Genomic DNA, 24590 nt, shown 5'->3' with positions numbered 1-24590 from the left:
CCAAAATATTACACACTTTCATATAGCCTACTGTATGTAATATATAAACATATGCTACTTATATGTAACGTTACACGTTTTGCTATTTCTTAATAAACTCTTCTATCATTGTTGATGTTGTACCGTCTTTGTCTCATATTACTTCATGAAAGGAAATTAAATGCTTTTATTATTATCATCACCAGGAGGTGAAAATGAGTGCCACCATACATAACGTTTAACTTTATTACAGACAATAGGGCATACAGTAGATATATTGTATATAACTAGTCATTGACATCAACAGTCAACGACAATGTTTATTATAACACTTCACTTTGGCATGTATTAATTAGTAATGCTTATAAAAATAAACAATGGATGTTTTGAGAAAACCAAAGCGATGTAATCACTATGTCTGTAGTAACGTTATCTAGGCATATAGCTATGTACAGTGTTACCATTCTCCCATGCTAGCTACCGCTGATGTTAGCTACCGGCAGTTTTGGGAAACACTACTGACGTTACATCCACATAACAGGCTTTACAACATACATCCATACTTCCCTCGGATGTATCATAAGATAATACCATGGATGTATTAATAGAACACATGGTGAATTACAACCATTAGCTGGAGATATATCCATTATTATAGCTACAGGATCCAGAACAGTCATATGAGCATGCGCAGTGCAGGCGACGTGTGCGGGCGCAGTCCCACGTGTCTGCTCGTGTCCATTATGCCCGTTCATCATGCCTAGTTTAATAACTCTGAATTCGGCTACTAGTGAATGTTAAAAATGTGACGTTTTAAACAAGGACCCTTTAAGTGTTTGGGCTGGTAAGTTGATGTACCCCCAAAAAAATTATCCGCTGAAATATAGAAGTTTCTTTCGCTATGCAAAGTCTATGGAAAAAGTCTCTCTGGGCCACAGGGTGCAATTCCACCCTTATCCGCTAAGCCCATGGTGGCTTTAAGACATGGCGCTCTTGGGTGCCTGGGTAGCTCATCTGGTAGAGCGCGCCCATACACAGGGGTTTGCTCCTCGGCGCAGCGGCTGTGGGTTCGGCTCCGACCTGTGGCCCTTTGCTGCGTGTCATTCCCCCCCTCTCTCTCTCCTTTCATGTCTTCAGCTGTCCTATAAAATAATAAAAGGCCTAAAAGAAACATGGCGCTCTTCCTGGGGGGCTTGTGTGACAGTGTACAAGCATGAACAATACTAGGACCCTGAAACTGAGGCAGCTAAATAGAATCCCGCCATTCAGTTTATTATTAGGGCCTGAGCGCTGACAGCGGCGAAGGCCCTATTGAAACTGAAGGAATTATTATTATTACGGCAAATGAATCGCCTTTTTGAGGAGCTTAACATACTCAAAAACTCACCAAAATTGGCGGTCGCATCAAGCCTGGTGAAACTTTACGTATTTTAAGGGTTTCGGGAATACGCGCACGAAAATGGCTCGCTAGTGCCCCCTACAAGATTTCTAAAATTGAGCCCCTGCAGTATGTTTAATGTAGACTAACGAAACAAGGTACACATATGTAGCATGTCAAGACGTACAAAAAAGCTCATTGGAGCCATACCCTTAACGCAACAGGAAGTCCGCCATTTTTAATTGAAAGTTCGAAATTAGTGTGATTTTGGCCATTTCCACGTCATACTTTAACAAACTCCTAGAGATTTCATTTGATCGACTTTAAATTTGGTCTGTACCATCTTAAGACGTTAGAGATGAAAAGTTATTAAAAGAAACATTTTTTGTCATGGGGCCTGGCCGTGGGAGGGTGGCCATTTTGTGCGTTTCGCAATCGAAACAGGAAGTGGGTGTAACTTGAGTGTACATTGTCCAATTGGCTCGAAACTTTTCAAGATTCATAAGACTCTAGCCCTGAGGACATCTACCTGTCAAAATTGACTAAAAGTCATAGCGTCCCCTAGTGGCAACAGGAAGTAGGCCCAAAACTATAGATGCTATACTTTAACGAACTACTCTGAGAGATTTCATCCGATCAACTTCAAATTCGGTCTGTCATTTAAAGACCTCAATGATGAAAAGTTATTTAAAGCAAAACTTAACGGTGGCCATTTTGAGCATTTATCGATGAACGAAGGCCTGAGGACATCTATAGGCCAAAATTGACTTTTGGTCATAGCTGGCAACAAGAAGTCCGCCTTATATGACAAGTGGTCTACATGTGATACGGAGCCGCCCCCTATACTTTAACCACGCCCATGTATTCAGGCCACGCCCCCTTTTATGGCTTTTGAACCGTTTAAGGTAGAGCCTTGTGTGAGGTATCATTGAACTCAGCAGAGAGTTCCTTTTTGATTGGTGATGGTTTGACTCGCCTCTATGCTTTAGCTATGCTCCTTTTTGTTTTATAACTAATGACCCGTTTGATGTAGACTATTGTGTGAGGTATCACTGAACTCAGCAGAGTGTTCCTTTTTCATTGGTGACTGTTTGCCTGCCCCCTCTACTTCGTAAATTTGCAATACACCATTTCCAACGCTGCACACTCCACCATGTGCGCTGTGTACGACCGTTGCACAAATGCAGGGTCACGTGGAGCGGTGTCCGCCAGTAACCCCGACGCGCACAGAGGAGCGAGGGCCCGTCCAATGCTGCTTGCAGCTTTAATTTGCTTAGTATTTTTTATAAAGTTGGAAACTCTTGATTCTTCATTAATGAACATTTGTAACTGCAGACTTTATGGATGTTACCCTTCATTAATGACTTTTGAATAATAATGTACAGCTGTAGAGTTGATGTTTATTACTGTGCTACTAAGTCTGCAGCCATGCTAATGATGTTTACCATCTGCGTTTAGCATGTTAGCATGCTAATATTTGCTAATTAACACAAAACACAAAGTAGAATTGATACTGAAGTGTCATTAGTTTTGCAGGTATTTCATCACAAACCAAAGTATTGGACAAAGTATAATTCTGATCTGGCACTAGATTAAAGCAAATGATCAATGTAGCAATTCATCATCAGGGGGACATGGATGTCTGTACCAGATTTCACAGCAATCTGTCCAACTTCATGAAGGTGAAAAGTCAGGGCATCACCACAGATTCATCCTCTGGGGACCACGAATGAATTTACCAAATTCCATGGCAATCTATCAAATTGTTAGATATTTTAGTCTGGATTAAAATGGTGGACTGACAGGACATCAATAGAGCCACACTGCTAGCTTGGCTAAAAAGGGAGTATGGTGAGCTTCTGTTTATACTGAGTTGAAAGGATAGGAAATATGCATTATGCAATTGCAAAACATTATGCTGAAGCAAATCACAGTTTACCCTCTTTATTAAAATTCTGTGAGATTGAGAGTTACGATGCCTACTAGAGGAGGTGATGTTCTGAAGAAACTGGCCCAGAGATAAATGTTTTGGATACACACACTTAACACCATGACACCAAATGGACTTATTGATGACTACAGTTTAAAATGTTTTCTAGGTTAAGTCTTTTTGAAATATGTCTTTTTAATGTCAACCAAGGTATGGTCTCAATGGCCAGAAAGTGTGTGCTTTAGAACTTTGTTAGATTGTATGTGAATCACCTATGTTTTTTGTTATGTTAAATTAGGCCCCAACTCCCAGCTGTATTGACTCTGCCCTTGTATGTATAACACTGGATGGAGCCTGATTATTTTAAATGCTCTGAAGAAGGCTTTGTGTCGGAATGCGTCAGTGTTGATTTATTGTGATGTGAGCCTAATTACATAAGTGAAATGACAGTATTCTGGCCTCCTTAACTTGGGAAACTGAGATGTGCTACCCTTTCTTAACTTTGGAACATGCCTCTCTTTATACTGTAATAAGATGCCCCCTGACTAAAGCGTGCATGCAACTTACTTAAAGCGTGCAAGCAACTTACTTAAAGTACATGTGCAACTTACTTAAAGCACGCTATGCTTTATAAAAGAAATCCGTTCATATCACTTTCCGGGCTCCGACGTCTCACAGCCAACCTAGATAGAGCATTGCTGATCTCCATCACAGCTGAAACCTGCCAGGGCGGCCACGACTCATGCTTTAACACTCTTACATAAGGTGCTATACCCTAGACGTTATACTGAAATTATAGCTGAGTAAAAGTGCTGCTTTGCATTGGACATGATGAGGCAGTCCTTGGGGTTTTCTGGTTAAAATATCCAACAAATGAGACTTCAGGATAAAGTGTGTTATGTATGCTGTGCTGTGTGTGTATAAGTAATGACTAACCAGCAGAGCTAAGTGGTTGTCCACCCAGAGGTGCATCCAAAGACCTCTGCCTCTTCTCTCTGTCTTTATCTCTGTCCCTGTCTCTGCGATGGTGGCAGCGGTGGTGATGGTGATGGTGGTGGGGTCGGTCCTGGCTGGGTTTCTCCAGGGTGTAGTCCCGCAGGTTGACCTCTTGGGGCCGCTGTGGGGCTGCAGTGGAGGCTGAGCGCTTCATAGGGCTGGCATCAGGGACAGACTAAGAGAGGAGGGAGAGAGACAGACACAGAGAGGCTCACTAATAATCATGTCTGCCACAAGGTTTTTATCCAGCATCAAAATACTTCTAGTTTTTGTATAGCTACAGCTTAGTACAATTATGCTGATGCCTTGAACCTGAACCCAAACCTAAACCAGTACCTGATCTGTTCCTGCTTTTCTTTATTGCCGGCTTTCTGACCTGCTCACCTGTCCTGCCTCTCTTGAATTTGTTTATTCAGACTGCCATCCTGTTGGCTACTAGGGGTGGGGGAAAAAATTGATACAGCATAGTATCGCGATATTTTCCGTGTCATTACTGTCTTGATACACAGATGCCAATATCAATCTATTATTATATACACTGAACTAAATTATGAACGCAACACTTTTGTTTTTGCCCCCATTTTTCATGAGCTGAACTCAAAGATCTAAGACTTTTCTATATGCACAAAAGGCCTATTTCCCTCAAATATTGTTCACAAATCTGTCTTATCTGTGTTAGTGAGCACTTGTCCTTTGCCGAGAAAATCCATCCACTTCACAGGTGTGGCATATGAAGATGCTGATTAGACAGCATGATTATTGCACAGGTGTGCCTTAGGCTGGCCACAATAAAAGGCCACTCTAAAATGTGCAGTTTTACTTAATGGGGGGGTCCGAAAACCAGTCAGTATCTGGCGTTATGGTTATGGTTACGGTTCATCCACTCTCTCTCTCTCTCTCTCTCTCTCTCTCTCTCTCTCTCTCTCTCTCTCGACCTGACTGCAGTTCGTCGTCGTAACTGACTTGAGTGGGCAAATGCTCATATTCAATGGCGTCTTTAAATAAAAATCAACACATTTAAAAAAAGAAAAAAAAGAAAAGATTATTAACTTATCAGAATCGATAATCGACTCATTGTAGAGAGAATTGCGATGCATCTAAGAATTTATTATTTTTCCCACCCCTAATATTTTTCTTAATAAACATTTTTTCACAGCAGACCTAGTAAGAAAAGCACAGGTGTAATTGATGACATTGAAAACCCAGTCAGGTCAGCTAGTTCCAGCGTGCTGGTATTGGCTAGGTCATGGCTTACTGGGACAATTTATGGAATCTAGCCATCGTTAACAAAATTAGTTTCACCTGTGTTTTTTTATGACGAGTCAAAATGTCTGCCGGCAAAAAGGTGAAGAGCCAGGCTTTCTGAAGTCCCTCGCTGTCATTTGAAAGCGGGACCCTGAGTTAGCCCAAGAATTGTCTTTCTTCTTTAGTACTGCATGCACTGAGACATTCCAGTGTTAGACCCTGCGTCCAACTGTTTCCACACATTCAGATGGTAACATATGAGACTTTTATTTATTCTACCATGTGATTAAAGGCACAGACAAAAGAAAAGGCATTAGACCAGAAATTTAATAATTTGAAAATGTATCATGTTTTAGAAAAAAATTCTTATATGCCACATGGTACAGCAAAAGGAATGACAAAGCTTTTATCATCTTTACATTAGGAACGCTGCAGTGGGAACACCTGGCCAGTCTGCAGCTACAGCCCTGACCACATTTTCATTGTCTATTGAAAAAATAAATGATAAAGAAGTGCGCTAACACTTCTGGGAACAAGGTGGAGAAATGACTGGTATGGGTTTTTGGTAAATGTAATTTCTTGTTGAAGAGGTTTGGAAAAAAGTAATTTTCAAACTACAAACAAGTGTGTGACATGTTGTGTGTGACAGTGTGTACATACAGCTAGATGGATCCCTGGAGAGTGGCGTGAGTGGCTCCGCTGTTATGCAGGTGATGGATAAAGGGCAGACAAATAGAAAGAAAGAACAGCAGAAAAAGAGATCAGGATTCAGGAATATTAACCAAGATCCACAACAGCTATAGTTTGTTTTGTGTTCACATATTTTACTAAAAGCCACTTTGTATAGAATCTTTAGGTAATCATAGCATTTTTGTTTGTAGAAAAATTATACAATCTCACTGTTGAAAATTGATGCTCTATAGATATTTAGTACAGAGGAGGTAGTTGTCATTGTTGTATGCCATAATGTCTTTTTTGATACCACCACTGGTGGGAGGCAAAGTCAGAGATTTTTTAAATCCTACACAAAGTGTGTTTAAAGGGCCTGTACTCAAAACACTGAAAAAAAGAGGTCTGGGATTGCCTCCAAGCGGTTCTCCCAGAGCGTTTCCCAACTTGTCAAATGCCAACGACTGACAGCCAGACCCGCTATCAAAACAGAGAACAGAGAAGCTTGGATTACAACACACAGAGAGGGAGTCTGTGTTCATTCTCTGTTCAGGACTCCATTACTCCACTATATCTTTACATAGCAAATATTTGCTTACTGCTCTATTCATGTTCTAAAGATATAAAGTACAGCCCCTTTAAGTATAAGTTAATCATCGAAAGATAGTTAATTTGTCTAAGTATTAGCAGCAATATGTACATACTTATCAATAGTAAATGTACTGTAGATGTATTGTAATTACCTCATTTATTTCAGAGTGAATATTCATGTTAAAGTTGCAGGAGCTTTACAATATATACTGTACATTTGGGTGAGAGGGGACTTTGCACCCCTGTAACCCTGGCAGTTGTGTTTTTTAGGGGATATAGCTCCTGGTAGGGCCCCCTAAGGCAAATTGGTCTAGAGGAGGGGCCAGACTAAGAGCCATTCACAGACCCCATATGAATGGGACAAAAAGGAGCTGCAGCACCTTGCCCGAAACAAAGAAACCGGGGCTCTCTCCTGGAGCCAGAACTGGGAGTGGAGCTTTCCGGCTGCCGGTTCTTAATCCATGGGGCCTAGTCAGGGCCAGAGCAGAGCTGTCAACTGATCAACACCTGGGGTCTCATTTATAAAACTGTGCATAGGATCCTTACTATAAGTGTACATACGCCCAAAAGCCCAAAATGGTGTACACCAAAAACAATTCAGATTTATAAAACCGTGTATACGTACATCTGTAAGCAATGTTCCCTTTATAAATCACAGATTACCTACAAGTGTGCGTACGTGAATCAGCCTCTTATCCCGCCCTGTACACGCCCATTTTTAACCATAAATAGTCAATGCAAAGCACCTCGTGAATGCTGATAAGTATGTTAATGACACTGGCAGTCACCGAATCATGCCGAATCATGACGACTGGCAGAGAAAAAGCAAAAAACCTCTCAGACGCTGGTGAATTGCTGCCAATTGAATTATAATTTCGTTGTCACGCAGTGTAGGGAAACCTAATCTATAGACTACCTTTATTAATAACATCTTCCAAAACGGCAGGCATTATGGCACTCGGGGACAGCTTTGATATACCAGACCTATAGATAAGATTAAAAGAACTATACTGTATATTATATCCAAACAAGCCTTAGTGATAAAGGTGAAGATTATATATAATATTTATTTAAAAAAAAACACTTAGCTGGCCATTTCCCTCTGGAAACAGCCGATTGCCCCCAGAGTGGCAAGTACCTGTATTTGGACCGGGATGGCACGGTTTCGGCGCGATGCCCTCTCTACTGAACCCAATTCAGTACATAGATCCAAGAGCGCAGCTTTAGGGAATTTAAATCGGCATATTAGCCAGTCATAGTCATGGTCCCTGAAGCATTTTTCTCTCCTGATTCTTCCATTGGGGGTTAGTCCTCCTGCAGGGCCAGCAGTGCCATCATGCAGCATTACGCACGGGGGTCACCGCAGTATTAATATGTTTATAACAATTAGAGTGATTGTAGACACCTTGCCAAAATCACAGCATCAACTAGTGGTATTCCCCCCCCCCCCAAGATACAATTTGAAGACGAAAGTCTAATAGGCAAACACACTTTTCTTCATGCAGGTTTTGTCACAAACAGTATTAAATTTCGGACCGATAACGAGGACATTAAGTGTAACGATTGCTCAAGAGCTTAACGGCTGTATTTCCAGACTTTGACATTTGATGATATGTGCACAGTATTAAAGACTAAAAAATATTGAGTTATTTACACTGTATTCCATGAAGTCGGGCCATATCCTCCTGCACTCCGTAGCGGACAATGTGACGGTGAGACAGCGGCGATTAAATATTAACAAGTTTTGATTTAAGATTTGATTTGTATTTTACAAGGTGTTTATCATGTTAGTCATGACCGAAAGAACAAGATCCAGGGTACAAGCGGCCGAAATGGGTTTCCTCAGGAGGGTAGCTGGCGTCTCCCTATCCGTGAGGAGCTAGGAGTAGAGCCGCTGCTCCTTTGCGTCGAAAGGAGCCAGTTGAGGTGGTTCGGGCATCTGGTAAGGATTCCCCCTGGGCGCCTCCCTAGGGAGGTGTTCCAGGCACGTCCAGCTGGGAGGAGGCCTCGGGGGAGACCCAGGACTAGGTGGAGGGATTATATCTCTAACCTGGCCTGGGAACGCCTCGGGATCCCCCAGTCGGAGCTGGTTAATGTGGCCCGGGAAAGGGAAGTTTGGGGTCCCCTGCTGGAGCTGCTACCCCCGCGACCCGACCCCGGATAAGCGGATGAAGATGGATGGATGGATGGAAGGTGTTTATGGAACAAGTATCACTCAGTACAAGCGCAAATAACACTGCTGGATTTAATCTACATGGTAACGTGGATGATATGGAGTGAAGAAATGTGCGTGAGGCATTAATACTTGAAAATATTAAGAGTAATCTTTATTCCCACATACTTTCTGCACCTCACCATCTGCGTCGCCAATTCCCATTGTCTCCAAAATGTGCGTACGCATGGGTCAGAGTTTGCGTGGAGGACCGCACATTCTCCCATCAAGTTTGTTTTTTATAAATCACAACCTTTGCGTGGGAAGTGGCGTACGCACATTTTCAGCCCCGTTTTGTGCGAACACCACGTTTATAAATGAGACCCCAGGTGGTGAGTTGGATCAGATGGCAGAGAGACAGATTGGACAGATCTGGTAAACCCAAACATGTAGTCAGGGTGAACTGGGAACATGTTTCATCAGCTGCCAATTTGACAAACTGATGCACTGCAGGATGCACTGGAGACATTTTTCTATGTATTTCTGCACAGCACTCCCTCTGCTTCTTTCAGCACATCCTGGAGTCTGCCTCTGTGACTATCACAGATATCTCTAAGAACATTTCAGTTTCTGTTCTGGCCGACAAGAGTATACCCTGCACATTACAATATGGTTCTGCACATACTGTATTAAAAGGTGATGAAACTTGAAAGTTAGGATCAAATCCCAAATCAGCTGGGTTAAGGGAACTTAGTGTTGGCTTTGATTTCCGTGCAACTTCACTGTGAACAGATCAGGAGGCCAGATGGCTGACTCACTGAGGTTTCCCATGTCACCACGGCAAAAAGAAGGATCTTAATAAAGGTACACAGTTGATAACATATGTCATCTCATGATCCTGGCAAAGATGATCTCAAATTAAGCAAAAGAAAAGTGCTGTGACTGAGGCTGGAGCCCCAGAGTTCAGACTGTACAGTACAGTTCCCATCACACTCAAGCATGAGGAAATTTACAAAAGGCCAGCATTAAATGAATTGGCTAGAGGATTTCCTGCCCTCTGTCCCAGAAGGTGAGAAAAATAAGACAGCAAGTCAACAAGGCAACCTTCCACACACATTCCTTTCATCCATTGATTAATCCTCCGCTCCAGATTATTTCTTCTCTACACTAACGTAATTACCCTCTTCCTCTCTCAGTAAATCTTGGGTCCAAAGCCATTTGGAGCCACTATCATCTCCTCGGTTGGCAGCAAGAGAAAAATGATACTGGACAAATAGCTGTCGGCCTGCCAGGATTTACTTCTCTGCAGTGAGAGTAGGATCAACAAGCTCTTCCAATTGGGCTGTAAAAGGAATGCACCTCAAATGCATGAATCGATCAACATCACTCAGGAAATGAGGAGCTTATCATATTTATATATAAGATCTAATAAAAGCTTTATTTAGATTTGTTTAGCCTTAACCTTAAATAGTTAGTCCCAGCTCCTACATGTTTGTAAGTTCCAATCACAGTGGTATGTTTGTGTTTGCAGGTGAAATCAGAGATGTAGGTGTTGTGCAGTGGTAATTGTGAACAAAAACTATAAAAGAAAAATAATTGACAACCCTGTTCCCAGACAAAAAAAATAAAAAACATGTGTCACATGTTTCAGCTGCGTTTTTAAGTTGTCTGTCTCACGTTCTATTTTAACAGTACAGTTGTCGAGGCAACAGCGTAACGCTCACATTTTACCCAAGCTATACAATACTATACCCAAAGCGTATTTTTACGCTTTGTCTATTTTCTTCCATTTTACAAGCCTAATCCTGTAAAGACACGGTGTAATCTACAATCCCACTGAAAACAAGAAAAAACAGCAGGAAAAAAACAGCTGAAAAACATGCAGGCCAGCATGCCCGCATTTCTACTTGCTTAACTTTTACTTTAAGTTGGCTATCTTTTGTGTTTTTAGGCCATCAGTAACTATTGGCTAAAGGAATATTATCCCATGAATGTTATCTGACTGCTTCACGACCTAGAACAGATGAGTAAATCCAGCTTCTGCAATGCAGTGGAGGGATCATGCAACTGTGATAATGCCACGTGAGCAAGAACAAGAGTGAACAGCCATGAGTTTGGAACTGACAACTGGATTTATTGTACTGAGGACAGTCAATCTGTTGTATAACTCTAGAGCAGAATGGCATGGGCACTGTATGTGGGTGAACCATTACAGTCTGCTATTAAGAGATACGTACAGGGCCTATTCTGCTAAACTCGCAATAGTCAAGAAACAACGCAACATTAAAACAAAAAATGCACAACAAAAATTAGACGAAAATGTAACAATAGAAACTAAAGTTTAGTTTTTGTTTACTAAAAGCAACATAATATTGAATGATGACTAAAATGTGACTGAATAATATGCATTTCCGTCAAATGGCTAAGACTAAAACAAAATCAAAAGGTCCTAAAATGAACACAGTTGTGGTGAAGATGAGGTGTTACCTGCAGCTCAGCACTGAGTCGAGGCATAGAGGCAGCTCTGCCCTGGTTCTCCAGACCTGAGCCAGGGACTGGGATTGTACTGCTGGCACTGGTCTCCATCTCGCTCATTTCCACCGACTCCTGGACACACAGACACGCATGCACTGTTTAACTATGTTTTTAACAAATAGTATTCTAACTTTTGTCATTCTGTCATTTCATGACCATGAGCCATATAAACAGCTCTGTTCAACAATGAGTAAAATATTGAAAATGTGTCTGTCTATAGTACCTGAATGATGGCAGTGTCTGGTGTGTCCTCAGATGGGCCCCTGGACATCGTTCTCTTGGTCTTAGCTCGGGGTGCTTCCTTGGGTTTCTCCATCGCCCAAGAAGATGATGCCTTGATGTTGTGATCATGGCCTTGCCTGTGTGTTGTAGCAGTCACAGCTCAGCATAATAGTTATACAGTGGGAATCTAGGTCAGAGGTTTACATTTCATCTGCTGACACCCAAATGGAACTTCATTTGACAACTTGATAACATTTGATAACTTTCATCCCCAATGATGAATGCATGTGTGTTAGTGCTGTATCCACAGTGTGTGTGACCACAGTTTAGTGATTTTGGGGAAACCTTGAATTACTGTTCAATAGTCACTGATACATTCTGTATAACTATTATTTCTAGTAACTAGTGAAATCAAACAAAATTGTTCTCGTTTTTTTAGAAGCTCTTTTAGCACTGTAGGGGTCTCTTGAAACCACATTGTGTTAAATTACATTATACATATAATCTGCCCATGTCTGTGGAGATTTTCAGTTAACCAGGTCATAGGATATCTATAATTTAATTACTTTAATTCAAAGTCAAAGGCTAATGGACTTGTGGTAGATTTCTTGAGGATGTTTCAGCTCTCATCCAAAAAGCTTCTCTAGTTCTGACTGACTGGTGGGGAGTCACAGACATTTACATCACTCAACAAAGAAGGAGTCAACAACACCACTTATCAGCCACTTCCAATGCTGTCTTGACATTCCTTCCCAGGCGGTCGCTTTGCCAGACCTTCCTCCACAGCGCTGCGGAGGAGGGTCTGGCTAGTCCACACAGCATTCTGGGATGGGAGAAAAACGTGCTCTGGTTTATTGGCATTTCTTTAAACCAATCACAATCGTCATGGGTGGCACTAAGCACCAGGCAAAGCCACGGTGCTGCTGGAAAATAGCCTCGGGAAGGAACTTGGTTTGGTGGAACGTGTATGTTCAGAAGTTGTTTTAGTTGTGCAACAGAAAACTCTGTCTGATTGGACAGATAGTCTAGCTGGCTGTCTGGATTTACCCTGCAGAGATCTGAGGAGCAGTTAACCACAGTCGTGGATATAGACTAGATATTTGACAAATGCCAATGGCATGATGGACAAGTTGACTACCCCTAACTGCACTGATGCATATATACTCTATAATGAGCACTGAGATATTGGATCTACTTTTTTGTTCCATTGAGGGGATTCTCAGCCAGAATTTGAACAATCAAATGAAATGGTCGAAGTTAAATATAATAATAATCATAATAGGTAATAAACATTTTCTATAAAGCACTTTTTCAAAACAGAGTTACAGAATGCTTTATATGAGAAAATCAAGATAAACAATTCTGCCTCGGTCCCCCCTCTGATGTAGAGATGGAGATGGATGCAGAGATGTCCATGTAATAAATTGCCCTATCTAGTAAACAGTGAGTGATACCTGACACAGCCATTGTGTTGACATCTCCAAAGAGGTTACCGGCCTGTCAACAGTCAGGATTGAAGAAGCTTTTCGGATGAGCTCCACTTTCAGCTGCTGGACCTGACCCCCTTTTCTGAGTTTGGTGATTTGCACCAACTGAGCCTCATGTCACTTTATCTTTATACACTTTACTTAAGAACTGTTTACGCCTCTGTATATATATAATGCATATATTGAATACTACATTCCTTGTTACATCCACTCTTTTTAATTGCAAAACTGTCTACACAAATGTATTTATTATATAACTGTACTACTTCATTCAATTTGTTTTTCTTATATTTTAGCCCTATATCTTAACTAACACTATTTTATAATATTTTGTCTTTGTCTTAGATTCAGATTTTGCTTTTACTTTTTAGTTATTTAATGAGCATTGTTGGAGGTGCATGAGGCCTACGATTACGAACGACTACTTCCGTAAAGAACCTTGAATCTGACGTCCTTCATTCACAGAGTGCGTCTGGAGCGCAGTACCGGGATCAGTCCAGCTGCCAACTGTGTGACAACCTTCTGCTCTCTCTTACTAAATCAGCCACTGAATACGCACAGCTTGCACCCCCAGCACACAAGCACAATGCCATTCTCATAAAAAATCTGGCCCTCTGTCTTCGTCTTTAATTTTTCTGGGGTGAGGATTTAATGGTCAGGATAACATTTTTAAATAGGGTGCAGTGAACTACACCTTAACCTACTGCATGTTTAAAAACTACCTTGATTGAAAGCGTTGATGTTGTAAATGTTGTTTGTTAAATTTGATTTAACTCTGGATGTAGTTTTAAGTGTTGATGTGGTAACTTAGGTTTTAGTTCCTGAAGCGTTGAACTTACAGTGTGCCTCCATTGTTGAGGGAGTTGGAGCTAGGTCTGGTCTGTGGCTGGGACTTGGCATGGGATTTGGGCTGGGGCTGAAGCATGCTCGGAGGCTCCACACTGTTTAACATCATAGGTAGATCTTTCTCCTGCATGTGAGTCAGAGGCAGCAATGGCTTAAACAGAGCCCCGACCTTGCACTGTGGAGGAGAGACGTATGGCAACATGCTGAAGACATTCAGAGGCAGCAGGCAGAATATTGTTGCGCCCAGGTCTGGCAGCAGGGTCTCGGTGCCACCCAGATGTGGAGACTTGGGCCAAAATATTCACTCCTTGCAGTCATGCTTGTATGTAGTACATCTGTGTGTATCTGTGTGAGTGTTTGTGTGTGCGGAAACAAACATGCACCTCTACAATAGATGTGCAAGGTTGCAAATAACCACCAGCCAGCAGCCAAATGCAAGTTCATCTTTGGCTGCAGCTGCTAAGTGTGCCTTTGATAAAAGCTACTTTAGAAGGTAACCAATTACTGGGTGCCTTTAATACTGAAAAGTATAATATAAATATATATATAATTAAATTAGCAAAGCAGATAACAGATTTTGTAACCCACCAGCGAATGACTAGTGGATACAAAAGCATCTTCTTTGCATGGGTGCTCAGGCAAAGTGTGTATCAGTGAGTATGTTTACATGCACACTAATATTCCACTATTATTTCGAATATGGCTTTATTCCCAAATATGGTTCATGTAAACAGCATATTTCGTTTGGATATTCTGATTAAGGCCTTTTGCCGAAAATAGCATTTCCCAATTAAGACATGGGGGATATGCAGGTACTATTTGGATATCAACACTTGTTGGTGGATGGATTAATATATGCATGTAAACGTAGTCAGTGTGTGCAAGCATAATATATGTGGGTGCATGCATACAGGTTTTCAATAGTACATCCAATGTGTGTGTGCTTCAGTGTGTGTGCGGTGTGTGTGCAGGCAAGAGTGGTGTGGATGTTGTACCTGGGAGCCTGATGTGCCTTGTTGCTGCTGCTGCAGCTGCAGCCTCCTCGCTCGATTCTGCTTATAGTAGTCGAAGATCATCAGGGCTGCATAAACCTTCCCTACCGTCAGTTCATTGTCTGAGAAGGTGAGGAGAGAAGAAAGGATGTGAGGTAGGAGGACATCATAGGAAAAAAAGAGAGGAGGAGAGGAGAGGAGAGGAGATTCTGCTGACTCATCCCTATCTACTTGCTCGTCTCCCTAATGCTTTACTTTACAGAAAAGGAACTTCTTACAGTAAGTGATTTGATTAATTCACAGTAAGTAATTAAAATAGACATTTAAGGTAAATAAAAAAAGAATCTTGATAGAACTGACTGGAAATGCCTTTATGTAGTTTGGTGGTAAACACATATAATATGGGAACATATCTATGTATGAATGCATTTTAGCTTATAGGTTTTAGCATTCATTATACAGAAATCTACATCCATCTAATATAGATTTCTTTGGGATGGTTTATCATTGTTACTATATAACGTGTTGTATTTAAGCTCTATATGTATAGCAAAAAGATGTTGCCAGCTATTAAATTTATCTTTGCAAGTTAGACAGCGTGCAGGAGTTTCTTTGCAAATTTTGACCTACTCTTCCTTCTTTTACGCGCCTGTCTAATTTAATAATAATTAATATTATAATTAATAATTTTTATTTTAACACAACACACGAAACATACAATTTGCATTTACACCCCCCCCCATCCGCCGTCATAACCACCCACGCAGACAAAAGTATAAATAAATAATAACAAAATAGATAAACTATAAACCAAATAAACATGTATAGATGACAACACCATAAGCCCATCATACATGCTCAAGTACCTACCCCATGCTCTGAACAATTCTTACCAAAAGGTGAAAGCAAAACCAAACTCACAGCTGCAGAGTAAGTCTTGTCTTTTGCATGCACTTATGTGGATCGACACACACAAGTGTTGCTCTTTGGAGAGACTGTACAATATCAGTGGTCATGATAGATTATCATACTCATACGTCATACTTAGGATTCTGTTAAACAGTCAAAGGTGCTGCATTTCTCTGTTCCAGGGTGAACGTTTTTAACGGCTGATTCACGACAAAATGTTATTAGAATTGAGTAGTGGGATTCAGCCTTGAACTCTCGATTCTCAGCAGACAGAGAGAGACTCTAGACATAAATGTTGTAACTAGACAGACGAAACACAATGGCTCTCATTTATCAACCTAACGTAGAAACCAGCGCAGATATGAGCGCGGAAATCATCTTACGACAGGCTTCAAGTGTGATTCATGAAACGTTCGTATCACACCAATCACAGCGTAAGAATGGTCGAACATTGATAAAATGCAGCTGGAAACGATCGTAATTTAAATTTCACGCCCCAATATATTCTCGGTTTTGAGGCCTCGCCCTTACAATTTACGACATGGCGAGACGTAATCCGGCTAAGAAGCGGCACTTTTCAGAGGTGGAGATTGAAACCCTGATATCTCAGGTTCATTTGCACTAACGTGTACTATTTGGCAGCCTGAAAACTGTTTTTTTCAGGCTTTTTTCATCGTTCACTTGTGGCCATTAACGACACTTTAAAAGAGAAACGAAAACCTGAAAAATAAATACAAATGTTGTGCATCGTCATGTTTTCCTGTATTGAGTATCATTGCCAAACATTACACTATACCTTTTAAAAGCGAGGAATAATATCCTGTCTCCTTGGTATAGCCCGAGTTGGGACTGTGCTGGACACTGCTCTCTGGGCATCGGGTCATCTGGCTCCATCACTACATTTACGGCACCCTGTTTTCCTGCGCGATGTTGTACAGAACCCCACAGGCTAAAACAATGTTGCAGATGTTTTATATAGCATAGTAGGGTCCCTCCCGCTGATGCAAGACAGAGCCATCTGCCCTTAATCAATCCGATGGAGTGCTCCACCGTGGCCCGTGCGCATACGTGTGCACTGTTGTACCGGTGCATAGAGGTCCTCTAAAAGAGCCAGATCTGCCAATGCTGATAAGTGATCAACTGATGACTTCTCATTCTCCTGTTAAACTGATTATATGCTGCACCGCAAGTCCACACTGACTCGAAAACCTGCGTACACGAGTTCAGACCAGACGTTAGATTTTACTGCAGCCTACACTCACGTTCAAATTGATAAATGCCTTGCTTTGCGTAGGAATCAGCGTACGCCTGTCGTTATAGACGTTATATTTTATTAGGCTAAGAGGAAGGTTTCCACAACAGTACCACTACATATGTAGACTCGCATTGCCAGACCTATCTCCACAGTGCTGTGTAGTAAGGTCTGGCTACACCCACATACAGTACATTCTAGGATAGGAGAAAAAACTCTCTGGGTTGTTTGCATTTCTTTAAACCAATCACAATCGTCTTGGGCAGCGTTAAGCTTCGGACGCAACGAAGGTGGCTCTGCAAAATAGTCTCGGGAAGGAACTTGTTTTGGTGGAACATTTGCACCCCGCAAAAGAAAACGCCACATACATTATTAAATGAATTTAACTGTTCACACAATACAGTAATGTGAGCTATTTAAATTAGCTGGATACATGGTTAAACGTAATTAGCTCTTACTAGTGTATCGCCATGTGAATTTTGTCCATAGAAAATCCCCACCAATTGGCCCCAAAACGTCCCAGTTAGAGAGTAAATGCCATAAACATATTCTTTGTAAATCTTTACAATAAATGAAAGAACCAAGCAGGCCTGCTTGCTAGCTCAAAGGTTGTTGTTTTTTCTGTAGCAAAGGGATTTTAAGAACGGCAACCAGAGAGCAGGCATCCTGCACGTCAGCCACACGCCGGATGTCAATCCTGGAAATGTACTTCCTAATTTTGTGGCAAAGTTAGGTCCTCCATATATTTTATGCATTTTGCAACAACTAGTGCCGTGCCCCAAAATTACTTACAGAAGGACCCCAAACCACTTCATATGCCGCCCCTGTATACCCTACTACAAACATAATGATTTACCTGACAGAGAACGTTGCAGATTCAGAATGTAATCACAAAATATCACAATGAAAATGTGGAGTAATCAGACATTAGCGTCATGGACTCATGGCAGTGCGCTACCCAACCGGCCCGTTATGACAGCTAATCAGCACATATCTGCGTTAATCAACCACCAGAACCGGACTGTGTGTGTGTGTGTGTGTGTGTATGTAGAGAGAGAGAGAGAGAGAGAGAGAGAGAGAGAGAGAGAGAGAGAGAGAGAGACGGTGTTGTCTTGTGTCGTATGATCGTTAAAGAATTTAACATTTCAGTAAAGGTGTTAATTTCCATACAGGTTTAGTGGCTTGACAGTGACGGTGAAGTAGGGGATTTGATTCGCGTGGGTATTTTGGCGACAGTAATATTAGTTAGCAGTATACTTAATTAACCCAGGGTGAGTCTGATGAAAACTGCTGTCTGCTTGGTTCAGCTTTGAGATTATCTCGCATTGCACAGCGCTGTGAAGGAATAATCTCCGAGATTACGTTATGTTCTGCCTCTGTTTAGAAGTCGTGAATGTAGGCTACAGCTCACAGCAACTTAATACTATATAGTGTCTGGCTTTTGTTTGATATTTAGTGTTGGCAAATGGGTTTTTGTTGAGTTTCCTCTCAGCGAAAAAATAGACACGGAAAAGCGTAGAGCCTTTTTGTCGTCAACCTTATTCCACACAACAGTCCGATACTTTTACCGATATATATTTAACAATATCTTTTGCATTTCTAATCCAAACAATGTCAAACCTGGCACCGCACTGACTCTTGCCCGTAGCAAGACACCTGTCAAGTTTGAAATCAATCGGACTAACGGTTCAAGAAATATGCACATATCACACAAACACACAGACAGACGTTTTGCAATTTATAGATAGATCACACACCATTCTCGCCTTCCATGCACACCACTAATGTACACATCCAATGTTTTTTAATGTTCTGTTATATGCATGATTTAGTTACTTTTGTTAAATAAAGTGTTATGTAAACTTTAAACAGCACCTCTCCCACTTAACCATGGTCATAGGACTCAGGTTGTGACAAGGACATTGTGTAAAAACAGAAAGTTCAAAATGTAGATAATGGTGAAATGCTTACGTTTATGTGGCGTCACCAACAGATCCATGGTCTTTTGAGAGAGGCTGGGCCACACTGTCGACAACTCCTTCTTTAACTCATAGTCAGATATTCGCTGAGCTACCATGCCTGCAAATCCACAGAGAGAGAGACTTTTAACCTCTTTTATTAAAACACATAGACCATCTGCCAGTCACAGCACCGTGTACAGTGTTTTAAATTTAAAAAAGAGACAGAAAAAGTGCCAGAAACATCTTCTAACTAGTTTATTCCAGATTTACAACAAAATGCAAGCAAGGCTATAAATAAGTTGTTCCTGAGGCAAGATGCAATGAGAAATCCTCATTAAAAGTGCAAATAGAGACAGTGAAACTAGGAGACAAAATCCAGCAGACACACCCAGCACAACACAAATATTCCTAATGAGTACAGATGGAAGCAATCTGCTTATTTCCAGCTCTAAGAACAATAAATAGCAGCTGGCTATCTGTAACTCTGGTCGGAAATGGCTGGCTGCTAAAGCTGCCATTTTACATAATATAACAGGTGAGTGAGGTGATGAGGTGAGTTTTGAAATTTCAATACATCACTTCAAATACTATATTTAAGATGATAAGGAAAAATGCCACAGAATTTGTTCTGATTGTTCTAAAGTCTTAAAATCTGGTACGGGCACATTTTGGGTTTCTAACAGTAAATTATAAACCCATTAAAAGCATAGCTCATATATAATATGACAAATATATTATTAGTTACTGTGGTACACTGCTATAAATTATTTCCCCTGTATCATTTGCACATCATGTTTATTTAGTTTAATTTAAGCACTACATTTATCTTTAATTGGTCTTGGAGGAGGAGGAGAACACACTACCCTAATTTAGCATCCCTTTATTGGCTTCACATTTCTTCAAGAATACAGTTCAAAAGTCTATTGATCACTTGTAAGGTGTTACAATTGGCTAAAGTGGCTACAAACACAAACTCTACATAGCTCTGACTGACTTGTACTAGTAGATCTATAATTTATGTTGTAGTGTTTTCTTTCTTAAACCAAGGTTAGAAGGAGGCAACGTTAACATTATTCATATGTTGTTTTTTCTTGGGATGGAACTGTCTAACCTAGTCATTTTTATTCTATTCTATTCCAATGATGTGAGGTGTGTTTCTCTGACCTGAGGCCAGTTTGATCCCCAGGGCAGTGCGAATCAGGGCCATCAGAGTGGAGGTGAAATGGACGCTGTTGTCATCAGCGATGGGCATGTTCATTTTGACGAGGCGCTGAGGAGAGGAGATGAGTGGTGACAGAGACTTAAGATCACTGAGTGATGGCAAACAACCCCATCAGAAAATACAATTCACCCAGAGAAATCAATCTGTGTGCTGCTGTGATCTAATACCCTCCATTGATTCACTCTCTTAGCATAAAGTACTTTACAAGTGCTTTGCTGAATTCTGTTGAATACGTGCAAGTTTGGCCATGTTAAAAAAGTTACTGAGACTGAGTTCAGCACACAAAAAGCCTTCTCTACAAGTACATACAGAGGAGACAAACTAGACATTCACATTCACTGCTATTGGCTACAGTATGCACTACGCTGCAAGTCAAAGTGCACTGGTGCAAGACTGACATTGACCGAAAGAAAGGTGAGAGTAGGCATGTAACGCATAACCATGAAGGTGCCTCGACAGTCACAGGAGCTCGACTCTGTGGTTGCCATCCTAGCAATCATCAACTTGGAGTTGAGGGGGTTGAGTATGCACTACATGTACAGTGGCAGCTAGCAATAAACAGTGTCCATTCCTCCAAGCTTGGGCAGCCTTAGCAGGAAGACTTGGTTCATATAGGACTAACGGCACCACTAGATGCATACATTATGCTGTGGGATTGTTGTTGTAAGAGTGGAGCTCCCCTGGACACAAAAAGCATTCACCTACATGTGCTATCAGTGGCAGTGCAGAAAGTAAGACAGACCAGAGTCAGAATGAGATGAGGATGGGGAGCTGAGACACACACACACACACACACACACACACACACACACACACACACACACACACACACACACACACACACACACACACACACACACGCTTGTACAACCACGTCAGTTTGCATGTCGTCACACATTCATCTACACATACATACAAACACAGACACAACCTCAAGCTGCACAATCAATTAGAAAGACATAGACTCCCTGCTGCTTTCGCCTATGCCTGGTATTATCATCTTGATTCTGCTTACATTGTAAGTAGACTGAAACATTCATTAGGTAGGCAAAGCTGTTGGATATGTGAACAAACATGGTGGATCTCAAAGAGCTTCATCTTTAAATCATTTTCATGTCAGTCTAATGGTCATACTCTATGACAGAAACAAAAAACATGTTGTACACGCTAAAAGTGTTATTTATTAAAATGGAGTCTGGTGAGTTTGGCAATTCAGCCAAAATAAAATAAAATTAAAAAAAACAAAAACACATTGACTTATTTTTGTCAATGCTGTGCAGCACTAACATTCTAACACAGACACACATGCACAATTTTACACACACACACACACACACACACACACACACACACACACACACACACACACACACACACACACACACACACACACACACATTTCAAACAGTGGATAGACTGAGATGAGAGAAAGAATGAGAGGGAATGGGCAGCAAAGACAGAACAACAAAGTGAAAAGCACACATAGAAAGTATTACTCCTACAGAAAAGCAACAGAAGCTACATATATACACACCCACCTGCGCGTGTTCGCGCGCACACACACACACACACACACACACACACACACACTGCTCCACAAAATAAAACACATACTAGGGCGTACCATTCAAAGGAAATAATAATAAAAATGTATAATAATTTTGACAAAAGGGAGCACATTTCCTCCATAAACATTATATATGCTAATTGTCATTAACTTTAAGTCTTCTTAGTTAAGCTTTATGTTATTATCATTAGTGATGGGTATTAGCCCACACAAAGAAACGGTAAAGACAGTAAAGATGAGATAGGGGCTTACACCAAAAATATCAGCACACTAGCAAAACAAAGTAAAGAAAAGAGGGAACAGAAACATTGGCTTGACTTCACTCCAATCGGAAAAAAGATTGTCGAGCATAGGGAACAAGGTGGAGGAAGATGAAGGTCTACCTTGTAGGCGACTCTTGGCGGACATTTCTTTCCCAAACCTAAGGGTGGGGACATGTGGAGCAGCATCTGATACATATCGAGGTACTTGATACGGCCACTTCACAGGGTAGGAAATCAAACATAAACAAAACGCAAACAGAGAAGGATGGGGAGTTAGAGAGGGAGGAGAGGAACAAAGGAAAGAAACCAACAAAACAGGAGAATAATGGAAAGGAAAAACAGAAATCTGTTGTTAATAGATTTCCTAGAGTGAGATGTAAGGTGGATGTCATCCTTGGCCGCTGTGATGGGGCACAGGGATGCATCACTGTGGAGCTCAGGATCCCTGACAGGAAACATGAAATGGTAAAGAGTGAGTTTGGTGGGAGAGGGGAGGAGGGGAGAGAAGAAGGGATGATGGGTTGACCCAGCACACCGAATGCTGATGGGAGGGAAGAGAAATGACAGCATTGTAACGGGGATGTCTGCCTCAGCATGCTAGCAAACATCCCACTGGTACGTCAACCAGGGTGCACGGAGACAAAGGTTTCAATGCCAGCCCAAGCTTTGGTTTGGGGTTAGCCTGGCTTTCCTCTGGTAGACATCTTCATAACAAAATATATCACATTCAAGTCAAGTCAATTTTTAATTTTATAGCCCAATATCACAAATCTGCCTCAAGACTTTACAATCTGTACAGTATACGACTGCCTCTATCCTTAGACCCTCAGATGTAGTGATCAAGACTTTTGAGGGTTTAAACTGATATAAATGGGAAGTAAAATGTGTGTACTGTTTAGCCATTACAGTAGACAGTAGAAAGTAAGCATGGCAGGTGGCATGTTGGACTATGCCGTGGCTTTGAAAGCTTTGTTTCCACTCCGGCATCATCAACCAAAGCCAGTCAGTTTGGAGGGGTGGGTGCTCGTGTAAAGGCAATTTCATTGGTGCACAGCCATTCAGTTAAAAGTCTTTTGGCATAGAGGTACACAAAGCACCCTAGTGACGGAAATGTCTGGTATTTGCAAACCTTGTATGCTACCCTATTAGGGCAGTTCTTCCCTAAGCCAAGTGGGGGTGAGATAACGCGTAACAAATTGTACATATCCTTATAGGAAATCCGTCCGCTGTGGAAAAGAACAAGCACATAAATAAACAACTCGTTCAAGACAAACTTAAAATAAAACAATGATCATTAGTGGGCTGACTGCATACAACAAGTACAATGCTTGTGCATGAGGCTTCATTTAGCCACCAGTCACAAACAGGGAAGAGAGGAGTAAAGTTAAGGTCTGTTCACCCCACTTTACTTTGTGTGCTACTCTCTGGGGCCCAGAGGGACGCGTGAACATACCATGCAGCCGGGTCGTACTCAGCCCAAACCCGGATGAACTCATCAAGGTGATGAGGCCCCAGGATGGAGGAGTCTCTGGTTAGGTACTCAAAGTTATCCATTATGACAGCCACAAACAGGTTCAGCATCTGGAACACAGACATTAGGTTGAGTTTAAGCCAGTGTTTTGGCCTGGTCGCAGCAACAAACAAAGTCATTTTGGAGCAAAATTAATTAATCTCAATGACACCGGCAAGGACAGCTGAGCTGCTTTTGGAGGCGAAGCAAATCTGCACAAATCTGTTGTCTTGACGGTGCTGACCTTTGAGGAAACAGAGAGCGTCTAATTTATAGTATTATATTTTAGCATTTTAGCTGTGTTGCACCATCTACTTAACCCTGGTCTGTCGGAGTATACTGCTTCACAAAAAAGACATGGCTTAAAAAAATAAATAATGATACAAATATGTCACTTGAATAAACTAGCGATCAAGATTTAAAAAACCAGCTAGCTTGATAGATGGCAAATTGAGCCTGCTAGCTTGTGACTGACTAGCGCTAGCATGTTCCTGGCTGGCTAGCTTGTTAGCTAGTCTGGATCAGCAGAAGTACATTTCCAGGATAAAGCCTAAGATCAGATGTCCTCATCTTCCGCTCTCTGTGTGTTGCCGTTCTAAAAAATCCCTTCGCTACAGGAAACAACAACAAACTTCAAACACGCTGAAGATGGCAAATTTTGAAGAAAATGTGGATCGTGCAATAAGGCAGGCCTGCTTGGTTCTTTCGCTGATAGATTGTAAAGACTTAAATAAAAAACGTTTAAGGCATTTACTTTCTAACTGGGACGTTTTGGGACAGATTGTTAGGGATTGCTGTGGACGAAGTACACACGGCGATACACTGGTAGAGGCAAATTACGTTTAACTATGTATCCAGCTAATTTAAATAGCTCATGTTAATGT

General features: G+C 41.4%; 1 protein-coding gene across 1 annotated transcript in view; it reads right to left on the bottom strand.

Moving 5' to 3' along the window:
- The window catches only part of cacna1ba (calcium channel, voltage-dependent, N type, alpha 1B subunit, a), a 178858-nt gene that overhangs the window by 15151 nt on the left and 139117 nt on the right, over positions 1 to 24590 (bottom strand). The window contains 10 exon segments of the mRNA XM_078249618.1: positions 4224 to 4458; positions 6189 to 6227; positions 11428 to 11547; positions 11699 to 11834; positions 14024 to 14205; positions 15026 to 15144; positions 19155 to 19262; positions 20309 to 20414; positions 22317 to 22413; positions 23650 to 23777. Coding sequence (XP_078105744.1) covers positions 4224 to 4458; positions 6189 to 6227; positions 11428 to 11547; positions 11699 to 11834; positions 14024 to 14205; positions 15026 to 15144; positions 19155 to 19262; positions 20309 to 20414; positions 22317 to 22413; positions 23650 to 23777 — 1270 coding nt within the window.

Source organism: Sander vitreus, chromosome 5 (genome assembly GCF_031162955.1).
Source record: "Sander vitreus isolate 19-12246 chromosome 5, sanVit1, whole genome shotgun sequence".
NCBI classification, from domain to species: domain Eukaryota; kingdom Metazoa; phylum Chordata; class Actinopteri; order Perciformes; family Percidae; genus Sander; species Sander vitreus.
This window is presented reverse-complemented; position numbering and strand designations above follow the sequence as displayed.